The sequence below is a fragment of the Sebastes fasciatus genome, chromosome 16, assembly GCF_043250625.1.
Source record: "Sebastes fasciatus isolate fSebFas1 chromosome 16, fSebFas1.pri, whole genome shotgun sequence".
Lineage (NCBI taxonomy): Eukaryota > Metazoa > Chordata > Actinopteri > Perciformes > Sebastidae > Sebastes > Sebastes fasciatus.
The window spans coordinates 32,135,255-32,153,716 of NC_133810.1; the positions used below are offsets into that span (position 1 = coordinate 32,135,255).

The following is an 18,462-nucleotide window of genomic DNA, read 5'->3' on the forward strand; positions in this document are numbered from 1 at the left end:
AGAGATGGTTCCTGGTCCTCTAAGCAGGACTCAGTCCACAGTAGAGATGGTTCCTGGTCCTCTAAGCAGGACTCAGTCCACAGTAGAGATGGTTCCTGGTCCTCTAAGCAGGAGGACCTGCAGGATCTCTGCTGACCCCATGAAAGTGAAAGTAAAGTAACTGCGCAGTTCAGTTAGTCCAGAATCCATTTTGAGAAAACGAGGCAGAGAGGAGACGACTGAAGACTGAAGACTGAAGCAGGGTGAGTGTTAATCCAACATTTTATTATGTTACTGTTAAAGTGTCTGAGTCAGTTTCCTCCCTGTGGACTGTAGAGGAGAGAAATGTTAGAATGAACTCAACAGTTTGATTCATCTGTGAACACAAAGTCATGACTGGCTGAATAATCCTCATTAAAGCTGCTGTAAGCCAAGAAAACAAGCAGAGAGGTAAAGAGAAGTGACCAGGTGGAGCGCTGGCTGCTTTATTATACTGTATACTGTGTGTGTGTGTGTGTGTGTGTGTGTGTGTGTGTGTGTGCGTGTGTGTGTGTGTGTGTGATAGAGAGAGGGTGTGTTACTTCCTGTTCTCTTGTACTAACTTGTTTCCTTTACATGCTCACACTCAGTATTCCTGTTTAACCTCTCAGGCTGACTTCAGATCAGAAGATGATTGACTGTGAGGAGGAAGAGGAGGACAGAGCAGAGTCTCTAGTCTCTGACTGTCTGACTATGAAGAGTGATCAGTTTAAAGGGAATCCTCCAGTCTTCAGTAATGAACCTGGACCCTCAGAGTCAAAGTAAGAGAGCTGCTACTAACTCATTTATAGGACTCATTTTCACTTTCCTCTACCAATACTGTTTTCTGTTGATTGTGTGTTTCTGTTTTGAAATTTCTACTAAAATGTATTTTCTAACTGAAGTTTAATACACTTTTTGTGACACAAAGAGAATTAATTTGTGCATTCTTCCTCTTCGTATCTGTGACAGCTGTCAGTCACCCAGAACAGCTGTAATCTAAGAGGACTAATACAAACTTTAAAACCACATTATTGACAGTGGCAGTAGTTGGTGTGTTTAGAGCTACTGAAATGTCTTTATCATCAGAGAGTTTATCAAGGATTCATGTGATGTGAATAAAATCATGTTGGTGTTTGCAGAGTTCAGTCCAGACGGAGAGCAGAGTCTCCAGTACCCAGCTGTCTGTCTGTGAAGAGTGACTGGTCCATGTGGATTCCTATGAACTTCAGTGATGAACCTGGACCCTCAGAGTCAAAGTAAGAGACTGTTTCTACTGTAAGCTGACCTGATGGATGATGATGCATTGAGGATGAAGACTAAATGTTCTGCTAACAGATTTATATTCCTGATGCAGAACTATTAGTGCAGATACTGTTTCAACCTCAGATGGATCTTAGTCTGGGTTTTAGAGCCACAAACTACTGATTGTATTTCTGTAACAAAGCACCTGAGAACCTCCATTTCACAATTTACACTTCAAGAAAATATTCATATTTCTGCCTGAACGTTGAAGTCGCTGTAAAGATTTACAACTATTCAAAATCTGAAGAATGAGCTTCAAATGTGTAATTCATTTTCTCACATTTGTCCTCAAAATACTGTGTTGGTTTGACTTCTCCTAAAATCAGCTTTTTTGAAGTGGGGTTGTACGTATACTCCCGTGTTCTGGGAAGTAAAATTACTGCTTCTATGAATGAAGTCTGGTGGCTTTGAAGAGAACGATATAACAGCTACAGTTCCCCGTCACGACCACGGAGGACGGACCCCTCTGCAGCCCAACAGGCAACAACAGCTGTCAGTGTGTCAGTGTGCTGACTTGACTATGACTTGCCCCAAACTGCATGTGATTATCATAAAGTGGGCATGTCTGTAAAGGGGAGACTCGTGGGTACCCATAGAACCCATTTACATTCACTGATCTGGAGGTCAGAGGTCAAGGGACCCCTTTGAACATGGACATGAAAGTTTGCAGCGTTATTTAACCTCCTTCATGACCAGCTAGTCTGACATGGTTGGTACCGATGGGTTCATCAGGTTCTCTAGTTTCACATGTTACCAGGATCTTCCCTCTAGCTTTAAAACTGAGCCGCTACAACCTCCGAAAGACAGAATAGCGTCTGTCGGATTGTTAAGAGGTTAATAAGACAGCCAGATGGTAAATTCAGCTCATTAGTGTTGTTGAAAGCAGGAGAGTTGAAATAAAGGAACACTGTCATCACAGACTGAATGCTGAGTTCAAACAGAAAAGTAGCAACACTTTAACTGTTCCCTGAGACCATCTGAGCTTTGAGACAGTGTCGTCCAATCAACAAAGCATTTTAGTTATAAAGACATGTCTTCACAGGAAGAGGAAGAGGAGTGATGTCTCTGTGGAGGAGCAGCTGTCCTGCTGTGCTTCGTGTCAGGACGTCCTGAAGGATCCGGTCTCTACCAGCTGTGGACACTGGTTCTGCAGACAGTGCATCACCTCATACTGGGACCAGTCTGCTTCATCAGGAAACTCCTCCTGTCCCCAGTGTGGACAAAGATCCAGAACCAGAGCTGGACTGCAGCCAGCCGGTCAGACCAGCACTGTACAAAGTAAGACTCTACATCTGTCTGCTGACGTCTCCATGTCTGAAAACACTTCTTGTTCTTTTAATACATAAAAAGTCATAAAAGTCTCACCAGGTCCTGCGAGGACACTAGGGGACGCGCTGCTCCACTCAACTGGCCGTTCAAGCCATAGACATATATACATACGCCAACGCTGACGTACGGTCCAAAGGTCAATGCGGCGTCTATGTATATATGTCTATGGGTCAAGCGGTGACGTGGAATGCACCTGATTGGTTCCTGGTTTTCTGCTCGCCGTTTCAAACAGGAAACAACATGGCGGCCTGCTCATAAACTTTCTGTTATTCCGTCTAAACAATCCACCAAAATCTACTTCTGAAAACATTTGAAGCGAGATCTAGGCGATGCCTCTGCTGAATCTGGTTTTATTTCAGAACTAGATCTCCTAGTTTGACAGCTTGACAGTTTTGTGAGCCGACGCGTCGCGCTGGACGGGCTCATGTGATTAAAGGACTGTTCCCGCCTTTTCATTTTGAAAGAGCAACGGCCAATGAGGAAACTCCGACACTCGGCCGACCAATCGTGTAACTTCATCCCTCATCCAGTGACAGACTTCTGCGGTTGTAGGGCTGCTGGCCCTCTGCGGTCCAGCCTTGAAGACAGAGACAACAAGAGAGACAGCACGAGCGAGAGGACGATCAGTAGAAGAGAGACAGAGAGACGTAGCGTGACGCTGTTGTGAATGAGAGAAAGAAATGTTATTTTCTGATTGTTTCACGGCGTTAACGTTCTAAAGCAGAAATAAATAACCCTCAAATACTCAACATGATTTACTGTGGAGACGGACGCTTTTAGTTTCACTTTCCTCCTCTGCATTCATTACATCCAACGTGCAGCAGTAAATGTCGTCACAGTGAGATAAAACCTAACGTTTATTTTTTTTCAACGTCTTTTTTAGATGAAACGGGCGACACACTGAACGGCAGACTGCAGAGTGTGTTTACCGCTGCGACCACCAACAGCCCTCGTCACATGTCATGTTGCTTTTTCATACATTAGAGGACTAATTTGCTGATTCTTCACAGGTCTTTAGACCGTAGTGGAAACACAGACAACAGTGGACTGAAGGAACCTTTCAGGTCCTTAAAAGTAGTAGGACTAAAACATCCCAGGAACTTTTGGTGGAAACCCGGCTTTTGTTAATAAAAACAGGTCTACACAACGAGATATGAACATATTCTGCATTATTTGATGAGTGGATGAATTTTAAATATTACAGGGAGGAAGAAACAGCCACTGTGAGCTGTTTAGATGAAGAGCTGCAGACGGACAGCTGAGGCTCCGCCTCCTCTGCTGTCAATCAAACATGTACACCGACTGATGCTTCCACTAAAACTGGACTGTTTAACCTTTACTTCTTTTTTATTTACTTTATATTGATCACTTCAATATTGGCAATGAAAATAATAAGCAGATGCTCTTTATTTAGTCTCAAACTGTTTCCCTTCTCTTTCAGCAGATAGAGGTCTGCAGGAGGTTGTAGATGAACATAAGATCAGTCTGAGGAAGAGATGTGAACGTGTGACTGAAGGAAGTGATGAAATGGGAAGTGGAACCCTCCTCAACAGGATCTACACTGAGCTCTACATCACAGAGGGACAGAGTGAAGAGGTTAATACCCAACATGAGGTGAGGCAGCTTGAGACAGCTTCCAAGAAGAAGACCCTCCATGACGCTCCAATCAAGTGCCAGGAAATCTTTAAAGCCTTACCTGACCAACAGGGACACATCAGAGTCGTTCTGACGAACGGCGTCGCTGGCGTTGGAAAAACCTTCTCAGTGCAGAAGTTCACTCTGGACTGGGCAGAGGGCTTGGAAAACCAAGATGCCAGTCTGGTGGTTCTGCTTTCGTTCAGGGAGCTGAACTTGATCAGAGATGAGCAGTACAGTCTTCTCATGCTGCTCCGTGTTTTCCATCCAACATTACAGAAGGTCACAGCAGAGAAGCTTGCTGTCTGTAAAGTTCTGTTCATCTTCGACGGCCTGGATGAAAGCAGACTTTCACTGGATTTCAAGAACAACGAGGTTGTGTCTGATGTCACCCAGAAGTCATCAGTCAACGTGCTGTTGACAAACCTCATCCAGGGGAATCTGCTTCCCTCAGCTCTCGTCTGGATAACTTCCCGACCTGCAGCAGCCAATCAGATCCCTCCTGCATGTGTTGACAGGGTAACAGAAGTACGAGGCTTCACTGACGCCCAGAAGGAGGAGTACTTCAGGAGGAGAGTCAGTGATGAAGAGCTGTCCAGCAGAATCATCTCACACATCAAGACATCTAGGAGTCTCCACATCATGTGTCTAATCCCAGTCTTCTGCTGGATCACTGCTACAGTTCTGGACCACATGTTGACTACAGACCAGAAAGGAGAGCTGCCCAAGACCCTGACTGACATGTACTCACACTTCCTGTTGGTTCAGACAAAGAGGAAGAAGCAGAAGTATGGTGAGGGACGTGAGACGAGTCCACAGGAGCTGATGGAGGCTGACAGGGAAGTTCTTCTGAAGCTGGGGAGGCTGGCGTTTGAACATCTGGAGAAAGGAGACATCATGTTCTACCAAGAAGACCTGGAGCGGTGTGGTCTGGATGTCACAGAGGCCTCGGTGTTCTCAGGAGTTTGTACAGAGATCTTCAAAAGAGAGTGTGTGATCTTCCAGAAAACAGTCTACTGCTTTGTTCACCTGAGCATTCAAGAGTTTCTGGCTGCAGTCTACATGGTCTACTGTTACACAAACAGGAACACAGAGGTACTGGAGGACTTCCTGGGAGAAGGATATTATCATTCAACCCCGGATGACTTCCTGAAGAGAGCCATGAAGAAATCCCTTGAAAGTAAAAATGGCCACCTGGACCTGTTTGTTCGCTTCCTTCATGGCCTCTCTCTGGAGTCCAACCAGAGGCTCTTAGGAGGTCTACTGGGTCAGACAAAGAGCAGTCCAGGATTCATCCAGAGAATCATCATCAACAACCAGAAGCTCTTAGGAGGTCTGCTGGGTCAGACAGACAACAGTCCAGAAATCATCCAGAGAATCATCAACAACCTGAAGAAGATGAACATGTATACCTCTCCTGACAGAAACATCAACATCTTCCACTGTCTGACGGAGATGAACGACCACTCGGTACATCAGGAGATCCAAGAGTTCCTGAAGTCAGAGAACAGATCAGAGAAGAAACTCTCAGAGATCCACTGCTCAGCTCTGGCCTACATGCTGCAGATGTCAGAGGAGGTTCTGGATGAGTTGGACCTGATGAAGTACAACACAACAGAACAGGGACGACGGAGACTGATTCCAGCTGTGAGGAACTGCAGAAAAGCTGAGTAAGTCCAGATGTGATTAACTTTATAGATCAGTGTAGATTAGTAGTTCAGTTCTTCAAATGTACACACTATAAATTATTCTTAAAATATAATATTCTGATAAGTGTTCCTCGTGTTTATTACATAAATATGTCAGTTGTATTTTGTCACACACGTTTGCTGATCCGGCGGGGAGTCGGGGCGGTCCTGGGATCAGAGCCCTGTAGCTGGGGTTGGCTTTCAATAGGCCTTGCACCACATTACACCTTACCTCGTGTGTTATTGGGCTCATCTCTTTCGTTTGCTTCAAATAAAAACTGTTGCCATGTTGCCACAGTTTTAGTTTTCTTTGAGACCAGCTCTGCCATGTCTCGTCTCATCACCCCAAAAAACACATGAACTTCCTAGTAAACAAACCTCTTCTTGTTTATACACCAACATAACATCATAATATTACGTTAATCACGTTGTCATATTGCAAATACAGGCTGGACTTAGCACTGTGTCTCTGTCGACACAGGTTGTTGATGTCTGCTACTTTTTAGTTTGCCAGAACGTGTCATAATGACAAATGTCGGTTCCACCGGTTAGCATAAAATCAAACTGGTTCAAGCTCGTACACCAGACCGGACCAAACCAGACCGGCAAAACCGAAAATCAACCCAACTCTAGCATTAGCCACCGTAAACTACTGGTCATACGAGACAAAGATAGTCTTTGTAAAACCCCTGAGTGTGTTGAATCGAGCAATGGTGCATTTTATTGCTCATGAAGTCAAGTTGTGTTCCATCATCGTGTTGTTGGTGTAGAGAAGAGTAGTAACAGGAAATACACAGCTTCCACCAATAACAGCGGTCTGATGAATAATTGATCTAATTATATGAATGTTTAATTATGTACAGGTCTAATATTATTACACAATCTGTTTCTTTTCTCTACTGTTTGGCAGCAGTCACTGAATTTTCCCATTTATGGACGTGAACCTGACAGCAGCAGGTAGCAGCAAAGAGAGTTCATCTTTCTCAACTGTATTATTATTACTTATTCACTGAGTTTTAAAAATGCTTTTCTAATCAAGAAGGCCTCATGCTAACTTTGTGGAGACAGACCTGGGATCAGATCACATTGACAGACTGGAAATTATGGAAGCATCAATGTAACTACATGTTCTCACTCTTCATCTGCAAGATTAAAGAAAAACAAAGATTAAAAGTCTGCAGGTTTGAGAGAGAGTGATGAGAATTATTGTTTCATGTCAAACAGTGAGATAAGATTAGCTGATACACTGATGTGAGGAGCAAATGTTAATCAAAGAAGTTTATATCAAACAGTTTAGTCATCAAATGCATGAAGTAAATATAAACTGTCCTCTTTCATAATAATATATTTTGTAATCTTTGTGTCATCACAGACTTTCTCGTTGTGGACTCTCAGATACTCACTGTGAAGTTGTGGCCTCAGCTCTGAAGTCCAACCCCTCCCATCTGAGAGAGCTGGACCTGAGTTACAACAAGCTGTATGATTCAAGAGTGAAGCTGTTGTCTGCTGGACTGGAGAGTCCAAACTGTAGACTGGAGACTCTGAGGTCAGTTCACTGACTGTAGCTGATGTAGTTTGTACACACACTCTCTGCACACTGGCTCTGCTCCAGATGGCTCTAGAGAGGGTCATTCACGTTTTCACGTCGGCCACCGTAGCTCTCCAACACGCTTAGCACACAGGAGAGGCTTCAGTTGGTTGTAATCTCCTCACCTCACCACTAGATACCACCAGATCCTACACACTGGACCTTTAACCACAGACCTTATTATAGGCATCTAACTAAAAACCCATTGACCTCCAGACGAGGGAACAGGAAGTGCTAAAATGCTAACTCATTTCTGGGTTTTAGGACTCATTCCTGTAGCTCTCTATTTGAACATGTCTAAAGGTGCAGCACTCTTCAACAAACACGTATTGCACCAACTCAAAGGCACATAAGTGATGATTATGAACGACACCATCAAATTAGAGATTTCTATGATTCTAAGTTATTCCCACGTTCTTTTTGACAGCAGATCTAACTGTGCTCTGTTTTCATGTCAGCATTGTCTAATTATTTGAAGCAAAAACCAAATAAATATTCTGCATCAGAAACATCTTTGCAGGTTCATATTTTTTTTCAATCTATCTGAATACAATACTCACATGTTCTTATGTACATTCAAAGTGTTATTGATGTCTGTCATCATTCCTTCTGTCTGTGAAGCAATCCCCGTATAACCTGAGTGTTACAAGATGAAGACTAAATCCACAGTCTTGTTGTGTGTAAAATGACCTGTAACGTTGATCTTAAACTAATCGGAGGCTTCAGCAGTCTGAGTTAGATGTATTACGGCTGGGTGACCTGGACAAAATCAAATATCACAATATTTGTTTGTGTAAATGACCAATAATAGAACAGCTAGAACAGTCTGGTAAGTTCAGAAAATGACATCACTTTACTGTAATTTAGCCTTTAAAACCAGGAAATGACAACACTTATGCCATATCACGATATTACTAGGACTGTCAATCCATTATAATATTTAATCGCGATTAATTGCAAATGAATCACACATTTTTTATCTGTCCAAAATGTACCTTAAAGGGAGAGCCAACAGGCAACAACATCTGTCAGTGTGTCAGTGTGCTGACTTGACTATGACTTGCCCCAAACTGCATGTGATTATCATAAAGTGGGCATGTCTGTAAAGGGGAGACTCGTGGGTACCCATAGAACCCATTTACATTCACTGATCTGGAGGTCAGAGGTCAAGGGACCCCTTTGAACATGGACATGAGAGTTTTTCCTCTCCAACATTTAGTGTAAGTTTGGAGCGTTATTTAACCTCTTCATGACCAGCTAGTCTGACATGGTTGGTACCGATGGATTCATCAGGTTCTCTAGTTTCAGATGATACCAGTATCTTCACTCTAGCTTTAAAACTGAGCCGCTACAACCTCTGGACGATTGATTGCGTTAATGCGTTAAAGAAAATGTTGGCGTTAAAACAGTTAACTTTGACAACCCTAGATATTAGGATATCCAAAATCTAAGACGATATCTCGTCTCGTATCACGATATCGATATAATATGTATATATTGCCCAGCCTTAGTATGTATCCAGTCAGTATGTTGTGTTTGACAGTTTCCTTGTTGAGCTGCAGGAGGATTAGTAACTCAAAGAGGGAATTTGGTACTAAACAGTCTGTAACTTTGATTTGTCGGACTCAGACTGCTGAATCTTCATATTAGTTTCAGTGGAACTTCTGAAGTCATTTCTTACAGTGTAGTTGTGTTATGAAGGGACCACTTCACAGGAGGAATGATTACTGCCACCAATAACTCTTTTAATGTACATATGACATGTGGCTGTTGTTTACAGACACACTTGAACAAATGTGGACCTTTCCTGTAAATGACATAAACCTGCTAAGCTCCCAGATACAGTGAGAAGAAGGCCATGTAATAAATGAAGTAATGAAGTCCAACAAGTCTGATTTAATATTGATCCTCTAATTCCAGACTTGACAGAGATCAGCAGCTTGTTATTGATGTGTGTTGACATGAACAGCTGTATGAATGTTGTGGTGACATCTGGATGATGGCTGTAGAAGGCTGACATTATGATGATCCACAATAACACAATGACAAAGTCACTCTACTCATTTTAGGGAAAAGATCATTGATTAGGACATAGTAATGTTGAGCTACACATTTAAAACCTGAACACATCTAATGGATTATAAAGTAATTTTTATCTTCATCATTTATTCTTTATTCAGATTGAGGAGCTGCAGTTTGTCAGAGATCAGCTGTGCTCCTCTGATCTCAGCTCTGAAGTCCAACCCCTCCCATCTGAGAGAGCTGGAGCTGAGAGGAAACAACCTGAAGGATTCAGGAGTGAAGCGGTTGTGTGGTTTTCTGGAGAGTCCACACTGTAGACTGGAGACTCTGAGGTCAGACACCATTTTTTACTTGTGTACTGAGATTAATATGATGTGAAAGTTGTGGTGACACTAAACTGCAGACATCAGGCTGATATTATACTGATCCACACTGAGTATCTTAATGCCAAAGTCCATTTTCTTCTTTAGTGTTTTAGTCCATTAACTGTGGCAGAGCAATGTTAAGCTACACATTTAAAACCGTCATATATCACAACACCTGACTTCCATCATGTTTCTTTTTTCCAAGAAATGATGATAAAAATAGATCAATATGAAGAATAAATAAATAATCTCTATTTCAGCTATCAGACAATAACAAATATATTCAGTATTTGTTTTTTTTCTATAAATGTTATGAAGCTATATGATGCTTTTACTGACTGAAGAGTTTAAACTGAAGATGCTTTGATTTTATGACTCCACTATTCCTCAAATATATATATTGTAGATGTCTTATGTTAAATATCTTTTGTTCACATTTCCACCACAAATCCATCCTGACATATTTGACATCTTTAGAAACTTTGAGATGTTGAGTTGAATCTTGAATCAGTTTCTGTGGTTCTTATTTGTGTTTGGCTGCTCAACATGAGTTTGTATCGATGGATCCACTGGTGGAGCTGTCAGAGTTTAAGAGGTGAAGTCACTACGTCTTTATTGAAGTAGCAGCACGTTGTCATTAATATTAATGAGAGCTCTGTTTCACTGTTTGTATTTGACAGTTTTTAACCTGCATCCTGTTGGCTTCAGGTGTTTGGAGTTTACATTTTCTAAACTTCTACGTTCTAAACCTTCTTCAGCTCTGAACACCTTATTAAACATTGAATGATTTCAAGCAGGAACGTTGTCTTCTAAACTTACATCATTTATTCTTTATTCAGATTGGAGAGCTGCAGTTTGTCAGAGATCAGCTGTGCTTCTCTGATCTCAGCTCTGAAGTCCAACCCCTCCCATCTGAGAGAGCTGCATCTGAATAACAACAAGCTGCAGGATTCAGGAGTGAAACAGCTGTGTGGTTATCTGGAGAGTCCACACTGTAGACTGGAGACTCTGGGGTCAGTTCACTGACTCTCTGTTACTATTATACATCTTATATGTTTAATTAACAATTGAACCTGATTTATGTACAAACATAACTTACATCCATAAAGTTGTTAATGTCCTTTTCTTCATATTTTCATGTTTCTTGAACTAAATTCAGTCTGCAGTCACAAAAGACTTGTGTTTCTTAAAGAAAGTGTAGAAAATGTCCACTGTTAGTTGTTAAAGTAAATGAATGTTTATCATTGTTGGTAAATGGTCACATCTGGATACAGAAGATCCTCTGAACTAATATTCAGGGTTCCTACGCAGTATGGAGAAGTATGGAATTTGATTTTAGAGAGATCAGCAGCTTGGTATTGATGTGTGTTGACATGACATGACATGACATGGATTATAAAGTGATTTTTATCTTCATCATTTATTCTTTATTCAGATTGAGTCGCTGCAGTTTGTCAGAGATCAGCTGTGCTTCTCTGGCCTCAGCTCTGAAGTCCAACCCCTCCCATCTGAGAGAGCTGGATCTGAGAAGAAACAACCTGGAGGATTCAGATGTGAAGCTGCTGTCTGATCTGGTGGAGAGTCCACACTGTAGACTGGAGACTCTGAGGTCAGTAGAGGGTCGGAGTCGGTCCATGCTGGTTTCAGCAGTATTGTTGTGATGTGTTTCCTCCGTTAAGCTGTGAGAGGAGAACGGTGACACACAGAGAGAGAGAACTGTCAGCCAATCAGATCAGCCAGAAGCTTGTTGTGATCATGTGTTAGAGTTGATGTGAAGAAGATGTTGTTGTTGTGTTCATGTCTCCAGGAAATAAAGCTGGATTACAGCTGACAGCATCACATCATGTATAGAGACAGTGGTCCTCATCCATCAAACTGTCGTACCATCAACTCTGATCAGAAAGTGTGTGTTCTCTCATTGAGAGATAGAACCATCATAGAACCATGGTTACATTTAGTAACCATGTGGTCTTTATACAGACCAGAACCTCTGCTGAAGTCCAGTAATCACAGCTGACGTTTTACTGTTCAGTCTGTGTATGAACATGTGGGACCCTTAAAGAGGACCTATCAGGCTGATGTTCAGCTTCATACTTGTATTTTAGGTTTCTACTAGAACATGTTAACATGCTTTAATGTTCAAAAATCACTTTACTTTTCTTCTCCCGGCTGTGCTGCAGCACCTCTTTACACCCTCTGTCTGAAACGCTCTGTTTGATCTCCTTGTCCAAAAAGACTCCATATTTAGTCGAGCTGTCAAAGTTAACGCAATAATAACCCGTTAACGCAAGTTAGTTTTAACGCCACTAATTACCTTAACGCATTAACGCAACTTGTGATTTTTAGGTTGTAGCATCTCAGTTTTAAAGCTAGAGTGAAGATACTGGTATCATCTGAAACTACAGAACCTGATGAATCCATCGGTACCGACCAGGTCATACTACTACTACTACTACTACTGCTACTGCTACTACTACTAGTACTACTACTACTGCTACTGCTACTACTACTAGTACTACTACTACTACTGCTGCTACTATTACTACTGCTACTACTACTACTACTACTACTACTACTACTACTGCTACTACTACTACTACTACTACTACTGGTATCATTTACACAAAACAATATTGTGATATTTGATTTTGTCCAGGTCACCCAGCCCTAATACATCTAACTCAGACTGCTGAAGCCTCCGATTAGTTTAAGATCAACGTTACAGGTCATTTTACACACAACAAGACTGTGGATTTAGTCCTCATCTCGTATGCATCCTTCCTGCATTTGGCAGTTTAAACTGTGTTAATTCTAGTCTGGATTATGTGTTTAACTTGTCTAGTATGCGTTTGTAAAGTGTGCCGCTCTGCTGACCGTAGACTGGTCCATGTCTCTGATTGGTCATGTGCTACAAACCCCGCCCCTTCTATGTGAACGCGCTCACAGCCAGACTGAGAAACCCTGGGTTGACTTACCGAGTTGATCAGAACTGTCGTAGGACCGCTTAGCGGGATCTTGGTTGAGGGGTTAGTTAAACCAGATAAGCAGAAGATACCCTGGGTGTGTTGGACTGGCTTCGTAGTACAGGCCTCTGGTCTGTGAGCTCTGAGCTCAGTGTGTTCACTCCAATACGTTAACATGAGAGCTGAAAGGAAGCTGGCTACGCTGCACAGACTGAAGTCCTGCTGCTCTTTATACTGGATGCTGACTGACAGCTGATGAAGGGAGTCTCTGTAAACACTGATTGATGACTTCTGGTGTCTTCTTCTTCTCTCATCAGCCGTTGGTAGTGATCTGTAACCACCATCATCGCTGTGCGTTCCTCTGGACCTGACAGAGTATCATCAGTGTATCTGTCCTTCTGCACAGTCTCTGCAGACACACTGAGACTCCTCCACTCCTTCTACTCCACACTCCACCACCTCCTCCACCTGGACCTGGGTTTCACTTTGTCTTTATTCATTCATATATTCTGAACCCAAAGTGCCTCTGCAGATTAGTTCTAGGCATACAGAGAATAAGAGTAAAAATAAGGGAATAGTGCTAATAGTGATAATAGTGATAATAGTGATAATAGTGATAATAGTGCTTTAGGGGTTCTCTGTAGGGTTAAGGTCATCAACTAACATAGAAAGCTTCATAGCATCTTTTTCTTCATATGTTTCAGAGATGAAAAGTAAAGACACAGCTCCTGATGGAAAACATAGAAATTTGGTCTTGATTTCAGGAATCTATTTTTATGTATAAAAAGAATGATTATGGATTATTGATTGCCAGGTCATTCATGTACGGGATCTTTCACAATTGTACCAAATATAACATTTTCCTTTGTTAGATTAGAAAAAAAATACAAATTTAGTGGACAACCAAAAATGCAAATCATCCCAGAGAGCATTAGCAAAAATACATTCATAAAATAAATGTTCTGTAGTTTCAATGTGTTCATCACAGAACCAGCAGTTATTGTGATCAAAACCAAAACGGTTTCTTAAGAACTCAGCAGAGGGGGATATTATATATATTTCACTGAGAACCTTAAAGTGAACCTCCTTCACTTTTGGTGCAATAGGACATTTAAAGAATTTCGATCTTAGACTCTCAGCATCTTTTTTAGAGAAATGTTTTAGAATTGAATTTCTGTTTGAAGAGAACGGATATAAGTCTTTAGTAAAGGTGACGTTAGGTAGTTTTAAGTTAATGAGGTTGTGACCATTCACCAAAAGTGAAGGGAGATTGGGGGTTTACATTATCTTGAGATAAATTATATGCCATCACAATTACAGCTTGAGGGATTGCTTTGACAACATTGTTATACTGACCTCTGTCAATGAGGCTGAGTTTAGAACAAAAGTCCTCAAATGGTAGAATGTTTCCTGTATTGTCCAATAAATGCATCACAGATCATTTTCCTTTTTTTAACCAATTTTGTAAAAATATGGATTTATTTTTAAGTAATACATTCCGGCAATTCCGTATTGGGGTTTTATGGGGACTATAATTATGTTTGTATATCATTTTCCAATAAAGTAAAACCTGTTGATGAAACAAGGATCATTTGACGGGGAGTTTTGTGAAGTCATAGTCGCATCTAAGAAGGAAGCCGATGCCTCCTAGTTTAGTAGAAATTTCACTGGGCATATGAAACCAAAACCTTTTTTCATGTTTTAGAAATGATCTTAATAGTTTCATTAATGTATTCAATATCAATAGCCTTAAGTCCACCTTCCTCATATTCTTTAACCATAGTGCCTTTCTTAATATAGTGTGTTTTCCTTTTCCAGATATAACTGAAATTAGCTTGGTTTATGGCTTTTATTGCATCTTTGGGAAGTGATAAGGAGTAAGCTGGGTAGATGAATCGGGAAATGCACTCCAGTTTTGTAAGAAGAATTGGGCTTATGATAGAGATGTCTCTTTGAGACCAGGAATTTAAATGAGATTTACATAATTTAAATATTACTTATATTACAGCAAGAACATAATCGGATGTTTTGTTAGAAGGTGGCTGCAGTAGAAGAAGAAAGTTTAAGTTAAATGACTGTGAAGTCAGACTAAATCGATTCATAATGCTGTCAGCGAAGCATTTAGACTGAAATAAAACGACAATCACGTCTTTTATCAGTTTTATTACAGTCAAATATTGACCCTCAGATACTGAGGTGAAAGTCTTAAAGTCACAGTCTGATCATCTGCTGTTCACTTCATACTCTAATACACAGTCAGAGTACTAATACTACAGTGCAGAAATACTACAAGTCCTGCTTTCCAGTAAAAGTACAGAAGTATTAGCATCAAAATGAACCTAAAGTATGAAAAGTTCTGGCCCTCATTATGCAGATGACAGAGTGATGTTCTTTATAGACCTTTCAACCAGAGTTACAGACGGCTCTACTGTAAAAACAAAGAATAAAAGTCAATAATAATCCAGAAACAAAAAGATATATAAAATAAGATAAAATCATTTCAACAATTCTAGCAAATACCCTCAGTTAAGAAATAAGATAAGATAAGAAACTACTTTATTTATCCCGATACAATGATCGTTTATAGCTTGTGGGAATAATTATTAACAATAATAATAATAAAAAACAAGAGATATTAATTTTACTACTACTACCACTATTAATAATAAAAATAATAATAATAATAATAATAATAATAGCAATAATAATAATAATAATAATATAATAATAATAATAATAATAACAATAATAAATTAATACAAATCAGATAAAGCAAAATATAAATAATAAAATATAAACAGTAAAATATAAACGATAAAGTAAAGATAAGAAATAATGAGATCTACTGTTAACCCTAACCCTAAACAGCTGTAGTTAAACACAATCATTATAATTAAAATCATAATCACACTGCCCTCCTGTGGACAAAGAGCATAACTACATCTCTTGCTCTTTTATTTTGAAGGATGTAACCAGAAATGTGTCTTGTATGTAATTCCTCTAACTTGATATACATTTATCAGTTTTATTTTGAAGGATGTAACCGGAAGTTTTTCTTATATGTAATTTCTCTAACTTGTTATTGATGCAGGTGTAGTTACCGACCCTCATAAATCAAAGATATTCCGTGTTTAAAGTAATCAGCTTGTTTAAGGTGAGACAGCTCAGTCTGGGTTCAACTTTAATGGTATATTTAGTTGTAACAGTTTGACTCTGATCAATAAATGTCAGGTTGTCCTGTATAATGTTAATAATGAATATCAGTGAGGTGTTTCTTCAGCTGATAATCATAATTCAGATTGATACTCTCTGATCAGCATCACTGTGTTCATGTTGTTGAGTCTAATTGTCTGATAAATGTTAGTTGTGACACCTACAGTACAGGTAGTTATGGCTGAAACCTTGTCTACGTACAGTGCAGGTAAATAACACCTGGCAGGTGTGTCTTCGTTAGAAACAGCAGGAATGTGATGAAGCTGCAGGTGTTGGGAGTTCTTGTTCTTCATCTGTGCTCGTTGTGTTCTTAATGCAGTGGGTTTCTTTGCTTCACGGTGTGAATAGTTGACCTCATATCAGTCACACTGATGTGAATACAGACAGTAGAAACTGGTTTATCAAGAAGATCACGTTGAACAAATGTTAAATCTAATGTGTGTCGGTTCACTTTCCTCTGTGACAGGACTACATATATGTAGAGACTGTCATGCAGTTTGTATTACCCTGAGGCCTAATTGGTGGATATGTAAGCATCCTAATCACTCCACCTCAATTCAGTGAGATGTTTTCATTAGATGAAAGAGCATCAAAACTGCACAAAATACACTCATCTGACGGGTAGTCAGTCTGTTTATAGTCTTAAAAGTAAGCCCTGTTTGAGCTGATGTGGCTCATTGCTATGGAGATTATCTACTGGGTTTTTTTAGTCATGAAGCAGCTTAGCCATACACCCCTCTGGACAGGAAGCCAGTCCATTGCAGGGGCTCAACCCACATCTACAATTTAACCTCTTACCATTCCAGCCCCTTGTGTAGGGGGGTAGGGTTGGGGGAAAGGGGATGTTCAGGAGTAGATCATAAAAGTCAACAGTAGATGCCACATAGAAGGGGTGTACATTATGTCTCATAAGTTGTTGCATCATTTTTTGGGTTGATACCATTTGTTACACAGATTTGGTGCTGAATTTAACCTCCTTTTACATTGGGAGAATTGATAAAAGATTAGCAACAATCCCTCCAAAAGACCACATTAAGACACCAAGACCTTGAGGAACACAGTAGAAAAAGCCATGCTGTGATTTGGTATCAAAACCTTTTGACATTTGGACATTTCTCCAAGAATTCTCCTTGTCAATCTAGCTAGGAAAGCCATCCATCCTCTGAATGCTCTAGGTCTCTAGTTTGTGGGTTAAGGTTAGGGTTAGGGTTTGATCCTTATGTGACACAGTGATTTTTGAGGGCCAAATCAAATGCAGAAGTCAAATACAAAAAGAAACATTGCATCAGTGTATCCTGGCAGATAGCTCAGTGTGGTAGATAAGAATTTATCAACGTACTATACTATTACTTTTTTCCCCCAAAAATTCAGCATACTATATGACTTTTTTTAAGAACATTTTTCGACATACTATACTGCGACTTTCTTTGTACAAATTTTCAACATGCTACAGAATGACTTTTTTTTTCAAAATATTTTTGACATATTACTTTTTTCATGACATTTTTTGTCCTACAATAGTATGCCTTTTTTCATGAATTTTTTTTTTTTAATAGCATTTTTCGAACACAACTTTTTTTACATGCTATGTTATGACTTTTGAAATAGCTCAGGTTGGTAGATATCTGGTTGGAATATTGGCGGTTGTGAGTTTGATCCTTATATGACACAATGAGTTTTGAGCTCTTACTTCAAATAAAGAAGTCAAATACAAAAAGAAACAATACATCAACATATCTGGTGAGATAGCTCAGTGTGGTAGATAACTGGTCGTAGTATCCGGTTGGAGTACTGGAGGTTGTGTGTTTTATCCTTATATGGCACAATGAGTTTTGAGGGCTAACTTCAAATAAAGAAGTCAAATACAATAACAAACACTGCAACTGTGTATCTGGTGAGATAGCTCAGTGTGGTAGATAACTGGATGGAATACCTACTTGGAATACTGGAGGTTGTATGTTCCATCCTTATTTGGCACGATGAGTTTTGAGGTCTTACTTCAAATAAACAAGTCAAATACAATAGCAAACACCGCATCAGTGTATCTGCTCAGATAGCTCAGTGTGGTAGATAACTGGTCGTAGTATCCGGTTGGAATACTGGAGGTTGTGGGTTCCATCCTTATTTGACACGATGAGTTTTGAGCTCTTACTTCAAATAAAGAAGTCAAATACAAAAAGAAACAATACATCAACATATCTGGTGAGATAGCTCAGTGTGGTAGATAACTGGACGGAATACCTACTTGGAATACTGGAGGTTGTGGGTTCCATCCTTATGTGACACAGTCTGTTTTCAGGTCTAACTTCTAATGACCAAGTCAAATATACGAAGAGAACAGTCCTCACTGCGTGTGG

General features: G+C 40.1%; 1 protein-coding gene and 1 long non-coding RNA gene across 2 annotated transcripts in view; one reads left to right on the forward strand and one right to left on the reverse strand.

Annotated features, from left to right (window-relative positions):
- Positions 1-18,462, forward strand: part of LOC141752673 (protein NLRC3-like) — a 782,294-nt gene that overhangs the window by 497,663 nt on the left and 266,169 nt on the right. Inside the window, exons 25-27 of the mRNA XM_074610793.1 lie at positions 9,723-9,896; positions 10,769-10,942; positions 11,365-11,538. Of these exons, the coding sequence (XP_074466894.1) occupies positions 9,723-9,896; positions 10,769-10,942; positions 11,365-11,538 (522 nt within the window). The remainder of the gene's footprint in view (positions 1-9,722; positions 9,897-10,768; positions 10,943-11,364; positions 11,539-18,462) is intronic.
- The window catches only part of LOC141752705 (uncharacterized), a 69,698-nt gene that overhangs the window by 15,982 nt on the left and 35,254 nt on the right, over positions 1-18,462 (reverse strand). The window contains exon 2 of the long non-coding RNA XR_012590325.1: positions 5,584-5,655. This is a non-coding gene — a long non-coding RNA (uncharacterized LOC141752705). The remainder of the gene's footprint in view (positions 1-5,583; positions 5,656-18,462) is intronic.